Source organism: Callithrix jacchus, chromosome X, assembly GCF_049354715.1.
Source record: "Callithrix jacchus isolate 240 chromosome X, calJac240_pri, whole genome shotgun sequence".
Classification (NCBI taxonomy): domain Eukaryota; kingdom Metazoa; phylum Chordata; class Mammalia; order Primates; family Cebidae; genus Callithrix; species Callithrix jacchus.
In genome coordinates this window covers 116255680-116277955 of record NC_133524.1, presented here as the reverse complement: position 1 = coordinate 116277955, position 22276 = coordinate 116255680, and the positions used below count along the sequence as shown (strand labels likewise).

Sequence of the window (22276 nt, the reverse complement as noted above, 5' to 3'; positions counted from 1 at the left end):
TGGTCGTTCTATTTTTAATTTTTTGAAAAACCTCTGTACTGTTTTCCATAATGGTTGTACCAATTCACATTCCCTCCCAACAGTGAAAGGATACAGCAGTGAAAGGGTTTCCTTTTCTCTACATCCTTACCAACATTCCTTATCTTTTGACCTTTTTAATAGAAAAAAAAATCCTAAAATGCATATAAAACCACAAGAGGACCCACATAGCTAAAACAATTTTGAGCAGTAAGAACAAAGCTGGAGGCGTCATATATCCTTATTTCAAACCATAATACCAAGATTTGGTAATCAAAATATGGTACTGGCATAAAAACAGACACATAGACCTATGGAACGTAATAGCACAGAAATAAATCTGCATATATATGATCATCTAATCTCCAACAAGGTGCCAAGAATACATAATGGGGAAAGGATAGTCTCTTTAATAAATGGTGTTGGGAAAACTGGATACGCATACTCAAAAAAATAAAATTGGACCCTTATTTTACACCATTCGCAAACATCAGTTGAAAATGGATCAAAGGCACATAAACATTCAACCTTATTGTGGTTTTGATTTCCATTTTTCTAGAGTGAGGTCGATGAGCATCTTTTCATGTGTTTATTGACCATTTGTATATCTTCTCTGAAGAAATATCTATTTGGATTCTTTGTAGATTTTAGTTTAGTTATTTGCCTTTTTATTGTCTAAGTGTAAGAGTTCTTTACATATTCTGGATACTAGACCCTTAACAGATATATAATTTGCAAATATTTTCTTTTATTCTTTGGGCTGTATTTTCTTTTTTTTTTTAGTTTTTTATTGGATTTTAGGTTTTGGGGTACATGAGCAGAGCATGTAAGACAGTTGCGTAGGAACACATATGGCAGTGTGCTTTTCTTTCCTTCTCCCCTTTACCCACATTTGGCATTTCTCCCCAGGCGATCCCTCCCCACCTCCCCCTCCCACTGGCCCTCCCCTTTTCCCCCCAATAGACCCCAGTGTTTAGTACTCCCCTTTCTGTGTCCATGTGTTCTCATTTTTCATCACCCGCCTATGAGTGAGAATATGCGGTGTTTCATTTTCTGTTCTTGTGTCAGTTTGCTGAGGATGACGTTCTCCAGATTCATCCATGTCCCTACAAACGACACAAACTCATCATTTCTGATTGCTGCATAATATTCCATGGTGTATATGTGCCACATTTTTCCAATCCAGTCTATTATCAATGGGCATTTGGGTTGATTCCAGGTCTTTGCTATTGTAAACAGTGCTGCAATGAACATTCGTGTACATGTGTCCTCATAGTAGAACGATTTATAGTCTTTTGGATATATACCCAGTAATGGGATTGCTGGGTCAAATGGAATTTCTATTTCTAAGGCCTTGAGGAATCGCCACACTGTCTTCCACAATGGTTGAACTAATTTACACTCCCACCAACAGTGTAAAAGTGTTCCTTTTTCTCCACATCCTCTCCAGCATCTGTTGTCTCCAGATTTTTTAATGATCGCCATTCTAACTGGCGTGAGATGGTATCTCAATGTGGTTTTGATTTGCATCTCTCTGATGACCAGTGACGATGAGCATTTTTTCATATGATTGTTGGCCTCATATATGTCTTCTTTCGTAAAGTGTCTGTTCATCTCCTTTGCCCACTTTTGAATGGGCTTGTTTGTTTTTTTCCTGTAAATCCATTTGAGTTCTTTGTAAATTCTGGATATCAACCCTTTGTCAGATGGGTAAACTGCAAAAATTTTTTCCCATTCTGTTGGTTGCTGATCCACTCTAGTGACTGTTTCTTTTGCCGTGCAGAAGCTGTGGAGTTTCATTAGGTCCCATTTGTCTATTTTGGCTCTTGTTGCCAATGCTTTTGGTGTTTTGTTCATGAAGTCCTTGCCTACTCCTATGTCCTGGATAGTTTTGCCTAGATTTCCTTCTAGGGTTTTTATGGTGCCAGGTCTTATGTTTAAGTCTTTAATCCATCTGGAGTTAATTTTAGTGTAAGGTGTCAGGAAGGGGTCCAGTTTCTGCTTTCTGCACATGGCTAGCCAGTTTTCCCAACACCATTTGTTAAACAGGGAATCCTTTTCCCCTTGCTTGTTTTTGTCAGGTTTATCAAAGATTGTATAGTTGTAGATATGTTGTGTTGCCTCCGGTGCCTCTGTTTTGTTCCATTGGTCTATATCTCTGTTTTGGTACCAGTACCATGCTGTTTTGATTACTGTAGCCTTGTAGTATAGTTTGAAATCCGGTAGTGTGATGCCCCCCGCTGTGTTCTTTTTGCTTAGAATTGACTTGGCTATGCGGGCTCTCCTTTGGTTCCATATGAAGTTCATGGTGGTTTTTTCCAGTTCTGTGAAGAAAGTCAATGGTAGCTTGATGGGGATAGCATTGATTCTGTAAATTACTTTGGGCAGTATAGCCATTTTCACGATATTAATTCTTCCTAACCATGAACATGGAATGTTTCTCCATCTGTTTGTGTCCTCTCTGATTTCGTTGAGCAGTGGCTTGTAGTTCTCCTTGAAGAGGTCCCTTATGTTCCTTGTGAGTTGTATTCCAAGGTATTTTATTCTTTTTATAGCAATTGTGAATGGTAGTTCGTTCTTGATTTGCCTTTCTTTAAGTCTGTTATTGGTGTATAGGAATGCTTGTGATTTTTGCACATTGATTTTATATCCTGAGACTTTGCTGAAGTTGCTTATCACTTTCAGGAGTTTTTGGGCTGAGGTGATGGGGTCTTCTAGGTATACTATCATGTCGTCTGCAAATAGAGACAATTTGGCTTCCACCTTTCCTATTTGAATACCCTTTATTTCTTTTTCTTGCCTGATTGCTCTGCCTAGAACTTCCAGAACCATATTGAATAGGAGTGGTGAAAGAGGGCATCCTTGTCTAGTGCCGGATTTCAAAGGGAATGCTTCCAGTTTTTGCCCATTCAGTATGATATTGGCTGTTGGTTTGTCATAAATAGCTTTTATTACTTTGAGATACGTTCCATCGATACCGAGTTTATTGAGGGTTTTTAGCATAAAGGGCTGTTGAATTTTGTCAAATGCCTTCTCTGCGTCAATTGAGATAATCATGTGGTTTTTGTTTTTGGTTCTGTTTATGTGGTGAATTACGTTTATAGACTTGCGTATGTTGAACCAGCCTTGCATCCCCGGGATGAATCCTACTTGATCATGGTGAATAAGTTTTTTGATTTGCTGTTGCATTCGGCTTGCCAATATTTTATTGAAGATTTTTGCATCTATGTTCATCATGGATATTGGCCTGAAGTTTTCTTTTCTTGTTGGGTCTCTGTCGGGTTTTGGTATCAGAATGATGTTGGTCTCGTAAAATGATTTGGGAAGTATTCCCTCTTTTTGGATTGTTTGAAATAGTTTTAGAAGGAATGGTACCAGCTCCTCTTTGTGTGTCTGGTAGAATTCGGCTGTGAACCCGTCTGGACCTGGGCTTTTTTTGTGTGGTTGGCTCTTAATTGCTGCCTCGACTTCTGACCTTGTTATTGGTCTATTCATAGTTTCAGCTTCCTCCTGGTTTAGGCTTGGGAGGACACAGGAGTCCAGGAATTTATCCATTTCTTCCAGGTTTACTAGTTTATGCGCATAGAGTTGTTTGTAATATTCTCTGATGATGGTTTGAATTTCTGTGGAATCTGTGGTGATTTCCCCTTTATCATTTTTTATTGCATCTATTTGGTTGTTCTCTCTTTTATTTTTAATCAGTCTGGCTAGTGGTCTGTCTATTTTGTTGATCTTTTCAAAAAACCAGCTCTTGGATTTATTGATTTTTTGAAGGGTTTTTCGTGTCTCAATCTCCTTCAGCTCAGCTCTGATCTTAGTTATTTCTTGTCTTCTGCTGGGTTTTGAGTTTTTTTGATCTTGCTCCTCTAGCTCTTTCAATTTTGACGATAGGGTGTCAATTTTGGATCTCTCCATTCTCCTCATATGGGCACTTATTGCTATATACTTTCCTCTAGAGACTGCTTTAAATGTGTCCCAGAGGTTCTGGCATGTTGCGTCTTCGTTCTCATTGGTTTTGAAGAACTTCTTTGTTTCTGACTTCATTTCATTGTTTACCCAGTCAACATTCAAGAGCCAGTTGTTCAGTTTCCATGAAGCTGTGCGGTTCTGGGTTGGTTTCTGTATTCTGAGTTCTACCTTGATTGCACTATGGTCTGAGAGGCTGTTTGTTATGATTTCAGTTGTTTTGCATTTGTTGAGCAGTGCTTTACTTCCAATTATGTGGTCAATTTTTGAGTAGGTGTGATGTGGTGCTGAGAAGAATGTATATTCTGTGGATTTGGGGTGGAGAGTTCTGTAAATGTCTGTCAGGTTTGCTTGCTCCAGGTCTGAGTTCAAGCCCTGGATATCCTTGTTGATTTTCTGTCTGGTTGATCTGTCTAATATTGACAGTGGAGTGTTAAAGTCTCCCACTATTATTGTGTGGGAGTCTAAGTCTCTTTGTAAGTCATTAAGAACTTGCCTTATGTATCTGGGTGCTCCTGCATTGGGTCCATATATGTTTAGGATCGTTAGCTCTTCTTGTTTTATCAATCCTTTTACCAGTATGTAATGGCCTTCTTTGTCTCTTTTGATCTTTGTTGCTTTAAAGTCTATTTTATCAGAGATGAGAATTGCAACTCCTGCTTTTTTTTGCTCTCCATTTGCTTGGTAAATCTTCCTCCATCCCTTTATTTTGAGCCTTTGTGTATCCTTGCATGTGAGATGGGTTTCCTGGATACAGCACACTGATGGGTTTTGGCTTTTTATCCAATTTGCCAGTCTGTATTTTCATTTTCTTGATAGTGTCCTTTAAAGCACAAAAGACTTTAATTTTAATAAAGTCCAAGTTATCTATTTTTTGTTACTTGTGCTTTTGGTGTTATATTTAAGAAACCATTGTTTAATCGAAGGTCATGAGGGTTTATATTTATGTTTTCTTCTTAGAGTTTTCACATTTTTAAATTTTAATTTTGTTTTTATAGGGACAAGGTCTCACTTTGTTTCCCATGCTGGAGTGCAGTCGTATAATCATAGTTCACTGTAACTTTGCACTCCTGGGCTCAAAAGATCCTCCCACCTTGGCCTCCCAAAGCACTGGGATTACAAGCATAAGCCACTACACCTGGTGCCTATAGTAAAATTTTAAATTGTAAGTCTTTCAGCTTTGTTCTTCTTTTGAAAGATCGTTTTGGCTATTCTGTGGCCCTTCCATTTCCATATGAATTTTAGGATCACCTTGTCAATGTCTGGGGGAAAAAAAGGGTAGTTGGAATTTTGAAAGAAATGTATTGATTTGTAGATCAATTTGGTGAGCATTGCCATTTTAATAATATTAATCTTCTAATCCATGAGCCCAATGTCTTTCCCTTTATTTAGTTCTTTATTTCAGTAATAGTATGTAGATTTCAGAGTATAAGTCTTAGATTTCCTTTGTTAATATTTTCCTATTTTATTCTTTTTATGCTATTTTATTTGTTTATTTTATACAGATGATGGGATCTCACTATTTTTCTATTTCTTTTTATGCTATTTTTAATGCTATATAGATGGGGTTTTGCTGTGTTGCCCAGGCTACTCTCAACCTCCTGGTCTCAAGCAATCCTCCTGCCTTGGACTCACGAAGTGTTAGGATTACAGGCATGAGCCACTGTACCTGACCTTAAGCTAGACTTCTAATGCAGAATTTAATTATAGAATTTTCTTTGACAAAGGCAAAGCACAATAAGTCAAGAAGGCTTCTCTCTCTCTCTCTCTCTCTCTCTCTCTCTCTCTCTCTCTCTCTCTCTCTCTCTCTCTCTCTCTTCCTACCCCTTCTTTCTTTTGAGAAAATGTGAAAAAAAAATGCTAGGGTGGGATAAAAAACCTGTTCCTTGGAGATTTTCATGTTAAAATTTTGAAAATATTTTAATCTAAAAGTTCAGATATAACCATAGGTGTAGAATGTGACACGGAACTGTTTGACAAAATGTAGTGAACACCTATTCTATCTGCCACTTCATATTCATTCACTCCTCATTGGTCACATCACCTCAATTTTCCTCAGGGGATTACCTGACATTCAATCCAGGCGGTTTGAGTCACATCGATATCACTCTAAGCTCCAGGGGTGGGCATGTAACTGAAGCCTGGCCAATCAGAGACATTTCTTCCAGTGGCCACAGAGATTGGTTTACGGATTGGCACAGGATCAAATTCAAGCCAATGGGAGACTCAGAATTTTTATTTTTTGTAAAAATATTTTTCTATTGATACATACTATTTATGTATCAATAGTACATGTAAGTATTTGTTACATGCATCGAGTGTATAATTATCAACTTGGAGTATCCATCTTGAGTATTTATATTTTTGTGTGTTGGGAACATTTCATATCCTTTCTTCTAGCTACTTTGAAATATACAATACATTATTATAAAGTATAGTCTCTCTACTCTGCTATCAAATATTAGAATTTTTTTTTATTTAACTGTACAATCATTAACCAACCTCTCTTTATTCCTCCTCTCCCACCCACACACCCTTCCCAGCTTCTGGTAACTATTATTCTAATCACTATCTCCATGAGATCAAGTGTTTTATCTCTCACATGAGTGAGAAAATGCAATATTTGTCTTTTTGGGCCTTGCTTATTTCAAGTAACATAATGGCCTCCAGTTCCATCCATGTTGCTGCAAATGACATGATTCCATGTTTTATGGCTGACTAGTATTCCATTGTGTGTGTATGTGTGTGTATCACATTTTCTTGATCCATTCGTTCTTGGATAAACATTTAGGTTGATTCCATATCTTTGCCATTGTGAATAGTGCTGGGAAATACATGGGGGTGCAGGTGTCCGTTTGATATACTAATTTCTTTTCCTTTGGATGAATACCCAGTAATGGATTGTTGGATCATTTGGTAGTGCTATTTTTATTTTATTGTTATTTTTATTGTTTTTTTTTTTTTTTTGCATTTTAGCTTTTGGGGTACATGTGAAGAACATGCAAGATTGTTGCATAGGTACACACATGGCAGTGTGATGTGCTGCTTTCCTTCCCATCACCTATATCTGGCATTTCTCCCTGTGCTATCTCTCCCCAACTCCCTACCCACTGCTGTCCCTCCCCTATTTCCCCCTGACAGACCCCAGTGTGTGATGCTCCCCTCCCTGTGTTCTCATTGTTAAACACCCACCTGTGAGTGAGAACATGTGGTGTTTGATTTTCTGTTCTTGTGTCAGTTTGCTGAGAATGATGGTTTCCAGGTTCATCCATGTCCCTACAAAGGACACGAACTCATCATTTTTAATGGCTGCATAGTATTCCATGGTGTATATGTGCCACATTTTCCCTGCCCAGCCTATCATCAATGGGCATTTGGGTTGGTTCCAGGTCTTTGTTATTGTAAACTGTGCTGCAATGAACATTCATGTGCATTTGTCCTTATAGTAGAATGATTTATAATCCTTTGGATATATGCCCAGTAATGGGATTGCTGGGTCAAATGGAATTTCTATTTCTAAGGCCTTGAGGAATCGCCACACTGTCTTCCACAATGGTTGAACTAATTTACACTCCCACTAGCAGTGTAAAAGTGTTCCTATTTCTCCATATCCTCTCCAGCATCTGTTGTCTCCAGATTTTTTAATGATCGCCATTCTAACTGGCTTGAGATGGTATCTCAATGTAGTTTTGATTGCATTTCTCTAATGCAACCAGTGATGATGAGCATTTTTTCACATTTGTTGGCCTCATGTATGTCTTCTTTTGTAAAGTGTCTGTTCATATCCTTTGCCCACTTTTGAATGGGCTTGTTTTTTTCTTGTAAATCTGTTTTAGTCCTTCATAGATTCTGGATATCAGCCCTTTGTCAGATGAGTAGATTGCAAAATTTTTTTCCCATTCTGATGGTTGCCAATTCACTCTAATGACTGTTTCTTTTGCTGTGCAGAAGCTGTGGAGTTGGATTAGGTCCCATTTGTCTAATTTGGCTTTTGTTGCCAATGCTTTTGGTGTTTCAGTCATGAAGCCTTCTTTTCAACTGGACATTAGCCTTTAAGGATGTAGGCCTGGCAATGCAGGCAGCCATCTTGCCTATCTTGATTTGTGATGGAGAGCAGAATACAGAGGTGGAGAGAGATTGATTCCTAATGACATCTTTGGGTTCCTGGACCTGGCTATGCCTGAATCCAAACTACTACTAGACATTTCAGTTTTTTGATTTGGAAAATCTCATTTATCCTTTAGTCAATTTGATTTTTTTTGTTCATTTCTTTGTTTTGTCACATGCAAGCAAAAGAGTTCTAAATAATATACCAAAGGATACTACCAGATTAGGAAGGAAAAGGGAATGAATACTAAAGAATAGAGAAAAAAGTTTTATAATGGAAAAGCCTAATGCCTTCGACCCCACAGCCACGGATCAAAGTATGTATGACAATAAAATTGCCCCAGTCCCTGAGGTTGTTTCAGTAGATGATTCCAACAATATACCAGGCTCCAAAGAGTCCACTCAAAGAACCTCCACTAGATGACTGTGTTAGATGTCGCCAGCTTGCCCCTCCAGATGCACTCTCTACCTTTCTCCACCCTGCTTTCTTTTTTATTTTTATTTTTCATTTATTTATTTTTTTGAGATGGGGTCTTGCTCTGTCACCCAGGCTAGAGTGCAGTGGATCAGTCTCAGCTCATTGCAACTTCCACCTCTTGGGTTCAAGCAATTCACCTACCTCAGCCTTCCAAGTAGCTGGGACTACAGGCATGCACTACCATGCCCAGCTAATTTTTGTAGTTTTAGTAGAGACAGGGTTTCACCATGTTTGCCAGGATGGTCTCAATCTCTTGACCTTGCGTTCTGCCCGACTTGGCCCCCCAAAGTGCCGGGATTACAGGTGTGAGCCACCTTGGCTGGCCCCACCCTGCTTTCTTTTTTAGGAGGCTGACCTGTATGGACCGCCTCAATAGTTTTTTTCCCCCTCTAACTTTTGGTTGGGTTTGGCTAGTGAGAAAAATTTAGTTTCAGTATTTTTTCTACCTAAAAGTCCACCTTAGGGTAGCTTAGTCCTTCAGCAAAGCCACCAATCCTCTCAAGGCAGCCAAGTGTACACAACTCATTCCTTCTGAGTTCTAGTAACGATTTCTTGCTCCTATACCTTAGGGTCAAGAGATGGGAAGAGTTCGGCTCTTACTTGGGTGGGTTACTGTGCTATTATTGGGTCCCTATATGTATGCTTTTATAAGTAATCCCTTTGTAAATAAATCCTCTTCTAATTATCCTTTTTGTCAAGTGTGTATCTATTTCTTGTTGAGTTATAGCCATATAGGGGTCTGCAAGGAAGTACATTCTGCAGAGTAAGCTGTCAGACTGAAAGCTTACTGTATTCTGCTTAAAACTTTTGGACCCCCCCCCCATCAACCCTTCATCCATTCTAGCTTGCAACTAAAGAACTTTGTGAAATAGTGTTTCCATTTATTTTTCCTTGCCATTTGCCTCCATACATCCTATTCACTCTCTTTCCTCCCAACACATGCATATAAATACCCAAACCTCTATTTTCTGCCTGAATATAAGTACAGTGTAAATCATACTTCCATATGTTTTGGTTATACCACTTTATTATGTATGAATATTTTAAGAGGGAGTTAGTAAAGAAAATGACTCTAATGAAGAATGTAGACAGGGAGAAATATGTTGGGATAATGGATCTGTTGCCTAGTAGACTTTAGGCCAGGGCAGCTTCTGAGGAAAGAAGGAAAGATTCCAAGGAAAGATTCCTGCTACAGTCTAGCATCTGAGTTGAGTAAGGGATTGGAAATATTTCTGTCTTTAATTGCAATTGCCATTAGAGATTTGCTCTGGGAGACAGTCTGTGGCTAGATGTGTCTTAAAGGCATTTAGCCAGACTTTCATCAAACAAAGTTTCTCTTTGAATTTTGGTTCTGTCCCTCCACCTGAAAGTTTATCTTAGTGTTCCTCTCCTATACAAACAAACAGAACAGTTTATACCAGGGCTCAACCTTGATAAAGAAAGGCTGCTCTCACAAAGCCATCTCCTCAGGAACCAGAGCACAGAGACTGCAAAAGAAAAAGTGCCCAGAAATGAAACCACTTTTAGTTTTATCCTCCTGTAACTAAATCCCAAGAGTCAAAAAGAGGGGAGAGAAAAGAAAAACAATATTTAACTAACAGGTTGTCAATTGTCAAGTTTTCCACCCACATGGCTGCCCAATATTCCTTTGGGAAAATTAGCGATATGGTCTAGAAGGAGAAAAATCATACATTTCTTTTTTATTTCCATTTATTGTTGTTGACAACTCCTCAACACAACAAAAATGTTTTTACATGTTGATTCCCAGAAAATAGATGCCTAAGAAAGGTTACTTTAGGATAATGATTGCAGGGGGGTAGAAGGTGAAAAATCATAACGAAAGTCCAGCATGGGTAAAACCATGAAGATATTTGGAAGTGGTATTTCTCATTGGCACTCAAGTAAAACCAAGTACATTGCCACAGATGGCATACAAATAAAATCCTGATGCAGCACAGTATGGGGAACTATTTAAATTAATCTACTAGAAGTTTATTAAACAGTTAGAACATTAATGAATCCAGTTCTGTATGATAACCCTATTTTTTTCATGTCCTAGCTGACAACCCAGACTATCTTAGTACTCTTCAATATTGCTTTGCAATTGTGGACACAATGGATTCCATTGAAAGAGAAATATTGTTTGATAAATGATTCATAATTCCTTGTCTAATAGTCAATGCATTTAACAGGATAATGTATTATGTATAAAATATAGCACCAGTAGTTGAATTCCTGTGAAATGTTAACTGTTTTAACTCAAATTTGACATATGTTTCAAAATGTTTGGGATATCATTCATCGATTTTTAAAAAGATGGTACTTTCTGGTAAGCAGCAGCTCAGAATAGAAAGAGCACTGGACCTGGAGTCAGATGCAATGCAAGTTGTTTTTTCTAAACACTCTCTAATATCCTTTCCAGATCTAACATTCTATTATCTTTTACTACTGAATCTTGAGAGTTTGATTGTTTGAGGTAATTTTCAAATAGTCGAGTTGTTGTCTTTTTTCATTTTGTTCTTTGTCTTTTTAAAGGTTAGTTTTGTAAATTGAATTTGTTAAAAGAAAATAGTTGAAAGGAGGCAGCTTCATTGTTTGTTTGTTTGTTTTGTATTTTCAATTAACCTGCTATAGAAGATCTTATATCTTCTATTACTTGCCAATAGTGCTGGCCCCCCCTCTACTCCATCAATAAGACTTGCAAGGTGTCTGGGAAGGAGATCCAAAGAGGAGCAGCTATTCTTTCTGCCACAATGCCAAGAGAAAAAAAGTCACATCAGGGATTAGATTGGTGTAGGATGTTTACATGACTGGTTTTAATTCTCAAGATTAAATAGCTTAAAATTTCCTTAGTGAATTCACTTAACCCAATGTTGCTTTTGTTCTCATCTTTCCTTCTTTCCAACCCTACATGTGTTTACATCTCCATATCAATGTCTGATCAATAGAAAATCACGTCTAAAATGTTCACAATTGATCTCTCCAAACCTGCTTCTCTCTTGTATTTCCAGTCTTGATCAACAATGTCACCACCTTACCAGTTCTAGCCAAGCTCAAACCTTTGGAGTCACTTTACAAACTCCTCCTTCCTTATTCCCCTTTCTCCAGTCTTGTCCCTCTCCAATCACCCTTCACATAGTGGTTGCCAAGTGCTCTTTCTAAAATGCAAGCCGGACGCGGTGGCTCACACCTGTAATCTCAGCACTTTGGGACGCTGAGGCAGGAGGATCACTGAAGGTCAGGAGTTCGAAACCAGCCTGGCCAACATGGTGAAACCCTGTCTCCACCAAAAAATACAAAGATTAGCTGGGCGTGGTGGTGAGCACCTGTAGTCCCAGCTACTTGGGAGGCTGAGGCTGGAGAACTGCTTGAACCCAGGAGGCAGAGGTTTCAGTGAGTTGAGATTGCACCACTGCACTCCAGCCCAGGTGACAAGATCGAAACTCCGTCTCAAAAACAAACAAACAAAATAAACGACAACAAAAAATAAAATAAAACACAAATGTGACCACAGAGCCTCCCTGATTAAAATGCTTTAATGACTCATTTTCACCTATTGGATAAAACTCAAAGTTCTCTTTCCATCCCTGAATACCTCTCTAGCTCGATCTCCTGACATTCCCTGCCATTCCTCTGAGCCCTTGTCATTCCAGCTACATATACTGCTCACAGTTACCCAGACACATCATGGTCTCTTCATGACTCTGGCTTTGCATGTGAAATTTCGTCTGCTACTTTCTCAGCTCAGGATATTTTTCCTCATGTTCCCATAGCTTTCCACATACTGGTTTTATAACGCTCATCAAACTATACTATATAACTTCTCCACTTGCTTGTCTTCACTACTAGACTCCCAGATCCCTGTTTTGGGAGAAAGTAAACATCGTAGAGGAGATTCAGACTTTGGATGCTCCTACGTGGCATTTAAACTTGCTTCGGACCCTGAGACACTACTATTGGCTGATGCTTGCTCTTTTTCTCCTTGTCCCAGCCCTCCCCCTGGTGGAGGTGATAAGAAGCAGTGGAGTGATCAGGTGACCAAAGATAAGACAAAGTGACCTAGCTGATCCACATTCTGGATAAGCATCTGCCTCATGTCATTTTTAAAGTAAATGCTAAACTGGCTAATGGACTTGGCTTTTGCCTGGCCTGGCAGGGACGTTCTGTCTTGTCATGTATTCATTGACAGACTCTGATTTCAATCTCCAGATCTGTAATTGCAGGTCAATGTAACCAACCCTGATGGTCTCAGAAAACATCATGCTACTGTCAAACAAATAGTCCAAGAAGAATTAGCTGGTGGGGATCTTCTTCCATGTTGTCTCCTCTGCCTGCAGCTGACAAAAACCTGTTTGCAGGAATGTTTGCCTTTAGAGAGCAAGGAATCAAACACCAATCACTTCCATATGCTAAGTGTTCTCCCCAGTTGCAGTGAGCCCCACCTCTTAAAAAAGTCAGAAGGACGGTCTTCATCTCTATCCCAGAACAATATCCTGTTAGCACCGGTTTTTTCCCCAGTTGAAAATAACCTAGTTTTCAAATCAGCATTTAGTTGTCTGTGGGAGGCAGCAGTTTCTTAAGCCCCTCTGGATATGGAGCTCTATAGGTACAGTGGTCTAGGTTGTCTAGGTTGGTCTGAGTGGTGATTCCCAGGGAAGGACCTTGCCAGACAGGTATCTTTTTTTCCTTCGGAGACAGGATCTTGCTCTGTCACACAGGCTGGAGTGCAATTGAGCTCACTGCAGCCTCGACCTCCCAGGCTCAAGCAATCCTCCTGCCTTAATCTCCCGAATAGGTGAGAATACAGGTGCATGCCACCACACCTGGCTTAGACAGATTTTTATAAAATTGGTTAGATTATTAGCCTGGTTGGGAGGAATCTGACCTCTAAAACTAGCATAATTTTAGAAAACATGATGAATTTATAATCATAATAGAAATTCTCCTTCATGGCTATTGCACAGCTATTGTGAATTTTATCAGATACTATGTTTATGCTACAGGGAGACTACTAGCAGCAAGAATAGGTTTTAGTTTTAAGTGGAAGGAAAGGAAATTAATATACTCTATTTGTCATCAGGAGAGACTACCTTTAAAAAAATCAAACAGCTCCCATAATGTCATTTTATACACATGTCACAGGCAAGGAAGGATGATCTGCTGTCTTAGATGTCCATCTGGCTGTGTCCTAATTGAAGAAAAAGAATTCAGGTGCTACCAGAGATACCATGAGATAAAACAGAAACAGAACTGGTAGGAGTGGCCCCCTGAGGTTCTTAGGTTTCTATGTTCAGGGTAAAGATTACCCTGCCCACAAAACGATCATTGATGACATCATTTATGATGCCTTTGCCCTTCAGTTGGCACTGCACAGGCACTGCTTGGTTCTTCACCACGTCTGTAAAGTGCATTGCCACCAGCGGGGAGGTATAGTTAACCTGTAGGTGGAAGAACAATGAATTCTAAGTGTGGGGAGGTGGTATGAGGGAAGTGATCAAATAATCACAGCAGGATGATAACTCTCACACAGAGAAGTGAGTAAATCCTGTGATGCCGATTCACAAATGGCCAAAGCAACTGACATACTCTCCTTGAGCTGGGAAAGTGTGGGAAAATCATACATTTCTCTAATAAGTCACTTTCCGATATCTAATTGTGCTCTAGGGAAACCAATTCTGACTCAGCATGATATGATTTTTCTGGAAATCACCTCATGAATTAAACCAAAACTAGTGTCTATCCAGTCCCTATGTTGGCGACTTACCCCAACGCTTCAAATGGGAGAAACAGAAGTGTGATTATTAGGGCATGTTTAAGCACAATGGTAGTAACTCATCTGCTCCTGGCTCTGCCACTAACTAGCAGCGTGATCTTGGGCACATCACTTTCTCTTTCCAAACCCCAATTTTCCCATCTGTAAACTTAAAAGGTTAAACTAGGCCACATATAAGATTCTTTCAGATATGGAAAGGAGTGTGGTTGTGATAAGAATTGGATGAGGGAGCTCCTGGTTATGGCCAGCAGCTATTTACCCTTGTACTAACTGCTGCCACCTGATTCTCATAGATCTCAGCCAGCCCTTCCTTTGTCACTGAGCCCTTTCTGACAGCAATGACTAAAGGGGATACAGCTTACGTGAGTCAGTTTGCCGTAGTAAGGGTAGTAGCGGAGGTCAAAAGAAGCCGACTCTGGGTAGTACCTGATGGATCGGATGTCATTTTCATCACCTCTCTGTAAGCAAAAACAGGTATATGTCAGGTGCTGGGTCACAGAGTGGGTTAGAGTCTGAGTTAAAGGGAGTTGTACCCCAGGTGAAATCGCTGTGCGACCTATAACCAGCTGTTCCAGGAAGACCATGAAAGCAGAATGGGGCAGAGCTCAGCCCAGACCTATCCCCAGTGGAGCGTTTTTACGGAGTGACTATGCCTTGGCTTTTCAGTTCAAAGAATACCAAATGGAAGGCCTGAGCTGAGGAGGCCAAAAGTGCTCAGTTTGGCTCTCTTGGCGTCTAGGGGACCCAGACAGAAGCAATCTAAAGGGCTTGCAGTACCTGATGCTGCTCTGGAAAGAGGCCCTACAACTCCAGCCTTTCTCCAAAAAATCATGCTGGGCCTGGCACCCAGTCTTGGACTTTGGAGCTGAGGGAGGTCAATGTTTAGTAAATCCCACTCCACGATTTGCACACCGCAGGCTCGGTTCTATTGGAAGGCAGATCAAGTGCATAGGCCCCTGATACATAGGCACACAGCCTACAGTTGGCTCACATAGAGTCATGTCTCTGACCACATTCTCCGTAGTACTTAATCACAGTAGGTGAGGTCAGAGGGGTCAGCAAGATGAACCTGGGTATGGAAATAAGTAAACAACTCTACCCTCATCACATTATGTCAGGTAGGGGGCTGCCAATTCTGCGATACATTAGGCTTGCCCTAAATAGCAGAGGTCTAGGGGCTAGTAAGGACAAATAGTGCATCACTACTAGCAAATTATTTACTAAGGTCATGGGATTGCTTTTGTCAATATACTGTAATTGTTATTGGTACAAACTAAACCCTCCTTAATTTATTCTAGTCATTACCTCATCCTGCTTGATTTCCACAAGTGGGTGTGGATTCAACCAGTATTAATTATTATAGAACGTATAGAGATTCTTAATTTATTTTTTTAAAAAAAGGACATAAAATTTGTAATAAGACAGCTAAAACTAATAATTAAAACTTTAAAAAATTTTAGAAAAGACAGTTCTCAGCAAGGTTTGATGCAAGCTGAAAAACAAACAGCTTCCGTTAGGGAACTATAAGTAGAACTCTGTCCAGTTAATATGCTAGCTCAAGACTAAGTTGGTCTTTATGATTTACTTTTAATACATTCTTCTAAAAAGCAATGACATTCATTTTTCATGAAAGCCTGGAGAATCAGTTCAGATAGTTTGTAATCACACCTCACATTGTGAATATTTACATATATATACACATGAGAACAGAATGTTCATTTGGCAAGTACAGCCTGACCTTTCAGAGCTTATCTTCACTTTTCACAGCGTTTGTCATACTTGACTGTCTTGATTTCAGAGACACAGTCATACTCTTACCTCAACACTTCTAACACCTAGCAGAGGACTTGATATATAATAAGTGATCAATAAATGCTTGCCGAATGTGGGATACTGGCTGAATAAATGCTGCCTTTGGCTGTTTTCTGATCTGCCACCATGAGAACTGAAGTTTTCAACTGTATTTCTCATACTGAGAATGGAATTACCAGGCCTCACATATTTGCAAGACAACTATCCAGGGCTGGGGAAGCAGTTGATGCCACAGAACAGGAGAGAGCTGCTTCCTGTTTAAGAAGCAAACCCAAGATCTAAGGGCTTTTTCCTACAAGGGAGCTAATTGGTGCAGATGAGATAGAAGTTAATGGTCCCTCGAAGGGCAGTTAATTAGCATATTAATGGAGTTCTGTTTATACTTCCCTTGTAGTCATTTGTTATTGCAACACCCAGAGCTACTGGTCATTGCTGCAAAATGTGAAATTCAATTTTAAAATCTGGGAACTAATGACTCTAATGAAAGCTGTTTGTTTAGTTCAAAGAAACAAATAATTAGAGCTAAAAGCAAAAGTGTAAACAGAATCCCAATTAATGACTTTGCACATTGTTGTTCCCTGCTGTGGCCCCTAGCTGAAGTTCATTTGATTTTCACAAGTATTAATCATGACACACTGACTGACACACACTCATACACACACATACACTATACACACAAACACACATGACTGAATGCTTTCTGAAAAGAGGAAAACCTGAAAGAACTAAAGAGAGGTGCAGTTATGAAAAGATGAACTTTTCCCTAGCCTACCATCCACATGTATGTCCCTGAAAGGGATGGAATACATTTTTGCATGAAACAGATGTGCTAACAATGCTTACTCAAAAAGGCTCTTTACCTGAACTTTGCAGGAAACCTTCACAGGATCTCCAAGCTCAGGACGAAAGCCTACAATCTATCAAAAGAAAACCAGTGGTTTTTTTGTTTGTTTGTTTTTGTTTTTTAGCAAAACATATTTGACAGTAAAAATTGGGCTTTTCTAAACCTCCTCCCAATCATCCTTCCTCAGGCAAATGCTTCATCTATTTTGCCTTCTCAGAAATGTTACAAAAAGCAAAAATGAAAAATATCTTCAGAGCTAAGCAGCTTACTCCATGTTGTATTTATGCCTGATATTTACACACGGGAAACCAGAGCAAAACAAGTCTAAAGATGTAAATAACTTTCTAATTTCAAGAGAGGTGTGACTGATAAGGCTCCTCCACACCTAAGGCACGACAGGTTGGAAGAAGAATGCATTTTTTTATGATATAAGAACTGTCCCCCATGCCACCCTCATGTCAATCCCCTGTTCCAGACAGTCCAGTACTTCATTCTTTATTAAAAAATGCTTTTTAAAAAATTAAAGATGAGGTCTCACTATGTTGCCCAAGTTAAACTTGAACTCCTAAGCTCAAGCAATCCTCCTTCCTCAGCCTCTCAAGTAGCTTGGATTAGAAGCTCAAGCCACTGCACTTGGCTAGGACCCCATTCTTGACAGAGGCCATCAAGGGACAGGTTTAGGGGTGAGGCAGAAGAATGGCCATAGGAAGTGCTCGGGGGCGGGGGGGGGACGAAATTGATAGATTTGTCTGGTTGTTTGTATTTCTGATGCTGTCAGTAAAAATGACCAGCCCAAGACAAATGGAGTGGCCAGAGCCCTCCTATCTAATTCATTCACTTATCACCACCAGATATGAAAAGCCAATATACCCGGTTCATCTTTAGAAGGATGCATGGCTGTCCAGTAGAGTATCCAAAAGTTGGGTCCTCCAGACCAGAGCAGTTCTTTAGGAAAGAGCGCTTAAATTGGCAGGCCTTCTTGTCCTCATCCTCATCACCATCTTGGATGAAGTACTGCCCCGGGGGACAATCTACATTCATTTCCTCTTGAAGACTGTCATTATAACCTAAAGCATGTGTGAGTGGCAATGGGTTATGTTAGACAGGTGATACAGGGGAAGGCCATGCATTCAGTAGTCTTCCCTCCCAAGCTTCCTTTCTCCAGCTTGTTTGTACTCCTCTGAAAGCCCATTCAGTCTACCTGTGACCTGGCATCAGGGGTGCCCAACAGCCTTCATCAGCAGCATCCCTCTAGGAAGTCTCCCTAACTAGTCACTTCAGCCCAGTTTGATTGCCTGTTCCTTTGCTTTTCATTCCCATGGAACTTCTGGTTATCCATCTCTGGGTCCTTTGTCACTTTATAAATTTTCTCCATTTACCACCATTTATTTTCAGATATGATAAACTGTAAACTTGGAATGCTGTCCCTTCTACTTCTGAGAGAGAAATAGGCACATAGTTGGTAGATTTTGGAAAAGCGACTGAAATATTCAAGGTATGGTATATATAAGGAGGCCAAGTTCTTGGGTTAAATCTCCTTAACTTTACTGAGGGTTCAAGGTGAACCAGTTGGGTGGTTACAAATTTGGGGGCTCATTTGGAATTGCCCTTGTGGCTACCTGCTCGTGGTTCAGCAGCCCCCATACCTGGCAGTGGATCCAGAGGCCACCCCAAGCAGCCACCTAGTTCTCTTGGGCTGGGAGCCGACTCTGGTACCGTCTCTACTGGCAGAGCACTGGCAACCCAATGTGCATGGATTTGATTGCAATATAGAAATAGTCCTCGGGAGGCCGGGTGCAGTGGCTCACATCTGTAATCCCAGCACTTTGGGAGGCCGAGGCAGGCAGAATACGAGGTCAGGTATTTGAGACCAGCCTGGCCAACATGGTGAAAACCCGTCTCTACTAAAAATACAAAAATTAGCTGGGTGTGGTGGCGCACACCTGCAGTCCCAGCTACTAAGGAGGCTGAGGCAGGAGAATCGCTTGAACTTGGGAGGCAGAGGTTACAGTGAGCCGAGATTGCACCACTGCACTCCAGCCTGGCAACAGAGAGAGACTGGGAAAAAAAAAAGGTCTGGGGAAACTGATTAGGGTAATAATAAAACTCCAGTCTCCCTCACAGCCAGCTGAGTGTTAATTACCCTTTCTCTATTGCAATTCCCATGTCTTGATAAATCAGCCCTGTCTAGGCAGTGGGCAAGGTGAACCCATTAGGCAGTTACAATGTCTCCCTTTGAAGTCAATAAGAGGCACCTGATTGCAAGAAAGTGTGAAGTATGAGCTGTGAGACAGAAGCAAAGTGGAAGAAGAAGAGGAGGAGAAGGAGGTGGAGAAGGAAGAGGAGCAGGAGGAGGAGGAGGGGTGGGGGAAGGCGGAGGGAATAAGCCAGCTCTTCATCCTTTACAGAGGGAAGTTAGCACTGAAAAATAGAAGCATAAGTTAAAAGAAACCAGTGACAACCACAAGGTCTCTGAGGGGAAGGTGAGGGCATGAGATCTTATCTACTGAAGCCTGAGACATTCAGGGTCAATGTCCCTTTACATTGGATGCAATGTAACATGTGTCCAAGGATATATATATATCAGGGAGAAAGCTTAAAGGGACTAACTGTGAGGTAACTCTTTCGGCTACCAAATTCCATACATAAAACTAGGCTATAGAAATTACTGCATTCTTTCCAATTTGATTCTAGATGATGGAGCCCAGTTAGTCCTGTTAGACTCAATCTCATGTATTAATGTTCAAAGTAGCTCAGTATTTCAGAGGAGATTGTGCACCTATGATCTACCAGAGGTAAAACTCAAAATGTACTGCCGAATCCTTATCTAATAATAGGTTCACAGGTTGTGACTTGGGTTTGATATTATTAATTGGCAACTGGGAATTTTAAATCTATTCCAATTATGGCTATGCTTTTATTTTTCCTTTGACAAAGCTGCATTTAATTCAAGGCTTTGTTTTAATTTTTTTTTTTAGAACAAGAACTATGCTCAAGTAACTTTCTAAATAGAGGCTGCAATCATGTGCTCATTGTTTCTCTTGAGGCAGTTCCATTAAAAATAATGTGACATGGGCATGACCTTTATTGCAAAATCCCAGTCCTCGTGGGAATGAAACTGATACTCTGGGATGTCTATTTCAGAGATGTGCTTGTTTTTAGCAGGACACATTATCTACTCTTAGGAACTAAAAAACCAGTGCTTTTCCTAACATTCCCTGCTTCCATCATCAGGTCAGAATGGATATTTCTCTGTCTACCAGCTTCTTGGAGGGATTTTCTTAGTAGGGATTCTGGCAATGTATCTGCAATAGCTTGCAAGCATTCTGAAACAAAAGAAGATATTGTGCTGGCCAAGATGTCCAAAACATTTCTGTGGCTAAAAATAAAACTACATGGACTCAGAAAGAACCCAGCCCCATCTTCCCTCATTTCACAGGTAAAGAATCTGAAGCTCAGACTTACCAAAATAACACTGAGCCTTACTGATATAAAGCTGAGTTTCTAACGCTTGGTCATATGACAGCAGCATAGAATTATGAAAAGCAGCATTTCTCAAACTTTAAAGTTCCTACAAATCACCTGTGGATTTTTTTAAAGTGCAGATTTTGATTCAGCAGGTCTAGGGTGTTGTCTGAGATTTTGTATTTCTAACAAACTCCCAGGAGATGTCCATGCTGTTGGTTCCCGTATAACATTTATAGCAGCAGGAGTGTCAAGAACATGAAATGTGGATTCAAACACTGGTTCTGCTGCCAGAAGACTTTGATCAAGCTACTTCCCCTTTTTGAGCCTCAGTTCTCTCATTTATAAAATGAGGACGATCAACTTTATTATGCAGAGTTAAAGTTAAATGTCAAAATTTATGTATTTAAATAACACTTCCTAGCACATGATAAGAGAGTGTTCTCCTAATTCAGTGCTGCCCATAGAATGGATCAACCCCACTTTAACCAGGCCAGGACAACCAAACCAGGTGGAGAAATGCAAACCCCACTGGAGCTCCTCTTTGATAGCTGCATAAAGAACCTGTGTGCTCTATTAATCTAAACCAAGCCACTACCTCAGATTTTACCTTGTGGAAGGGTCTCCCACAAAGCCATTCATTTGCCTCTGAAAATTTGTCTGATGACACTGTAGAGATAGGCACCTCAAAAATACTTGGGATCAGAATGTTGGAGCAACACCCAGTGATTCTTCCTTTCTGGAATGCTGTTAAATAAAGACACTTGCCTCTCCCTTCAAGTTAGCTCATCTCCAAGAAATGACTTCTTTTACTTTGAGAAAGTTTAGAAGATAGGAATCTTCCAGCTCTGGAAACCGTTCTTCTTTTCCCACCACTCTCTTCCTCACAGAATTATCATCTATAAATGATCATTATTGAGCCATCCAGATATGCTCAGGACTTAACTGGGTGCTGTATCATGTTCAAGAAAAGAAAAAAAGTTCTCTACCTCAAAGAGCTTATCTTGCTGGAAAATTGGCTTGTATGCTTTCAAGGCATCATACAATCACACACTAGAGCAATTCTGATTGTATCTACAGGTGCTAAGGATGATGCAAAGTAAGGAAAGATCATAATGAGTTTGGGTTCGTAAGACTGGGATTCCTGGGCCAGGTGAATTTTGAATTTTGGATTCCCACCCATCACCTTTCAAAAGAGCTTCCCACTATTCAGAGAAACTTACTTACCCTGGAGGAAGCCATTTAGGCTAATCACATAATGCTGCCAAGTGTCAGGTTCAGAAACGTTGAAGTTGAAGTTAAGGCTATGGGCGAAGGGTCTGATCATAACTCCTGGCAAGGAAAACAGGTCTTGGATATATTAACCCATTCTTGGGATTTTTTTTTTTGTATTGATTCCCATGAAACCATTTCCCCCCAGGCAATCAAAATGAAAAGAACCATAATTTGCCAAGTACCATTTTACTTTTCCTCTTAATAATTGAATCTCTAAGTCATTACCAGGAAGAGCCAAAGTTAATTGAGGCTGAACATGCTGCGCAAGCATATTTCTGTCCAGCAAGTTCTGACAACACAGGGCAGCTGGGCACACTCACCAGGAGGATTTACCCGCTCCGTGAAGGTTGGTATATAAGGACTGATGGTCAGAAATAGTGTGTACATGCAGAGGGTGATCACAGCAGCCAGGGAGGCATAGAAGAGGAAGTAAGTGAGTAAGATCAGGCCTGCAGAGCAATCAAAGATGAGGGTGGTCAGTGCTTGCCAACAAGCCCTTCCTCCCTGCCTGGACTCATGAACCAGAACCAACCCAAAC

General features: G+C 40.2%; 1 protein-coding gene across 9 annotated transcripts in view; it reads right to left on the bottom strand.

Annotated features, from left to right (window-relative positions):
• ATP1B4 (ATPase Na+/K+ transporting family member beta 4) overlaps nt 1-22276 on the bottom strand; it is an 88848-nt gene that overhangs the window by 13042 nt on the left and 53530 nt on the right. For 4 of the 9 annotated variants that reach the window (XM_035288561.3, XM_078362357.1, XM_035288556.3 and 1 more), the window contains exons 3-8: nt 22059-22187; nt 21691-21795; nt 17869-18065; nt 17015-17071; nt 14705-14800; nt 10262-14007 (exon numbers count right to left, since the gene is read on the bottom strand). In XM_035288561.3, the coding sequence (XP_035144452.1) occupies nt 13846-14007; nt 14705-14800; nt 17015-17071; nt 17869-18065; nt 21691-21795; nt 22059-22187 (746 nt within the window). In that variant the 3' untranslated portion in view covers nt 10262-13845. Of the gene's footprint in view, nt 1-10261; nt 14008-14704; nt 14801-17014; nt 17072-17868; nt 18066-21690; nt 21796-22058; nt 22188-22276 lie in introns of those variants that run through there. The other 5 variants (XM_035288559.3, XM_078362355.1, XM_078362356.1 and 2 more) reach the window with 3 other exon arrangements.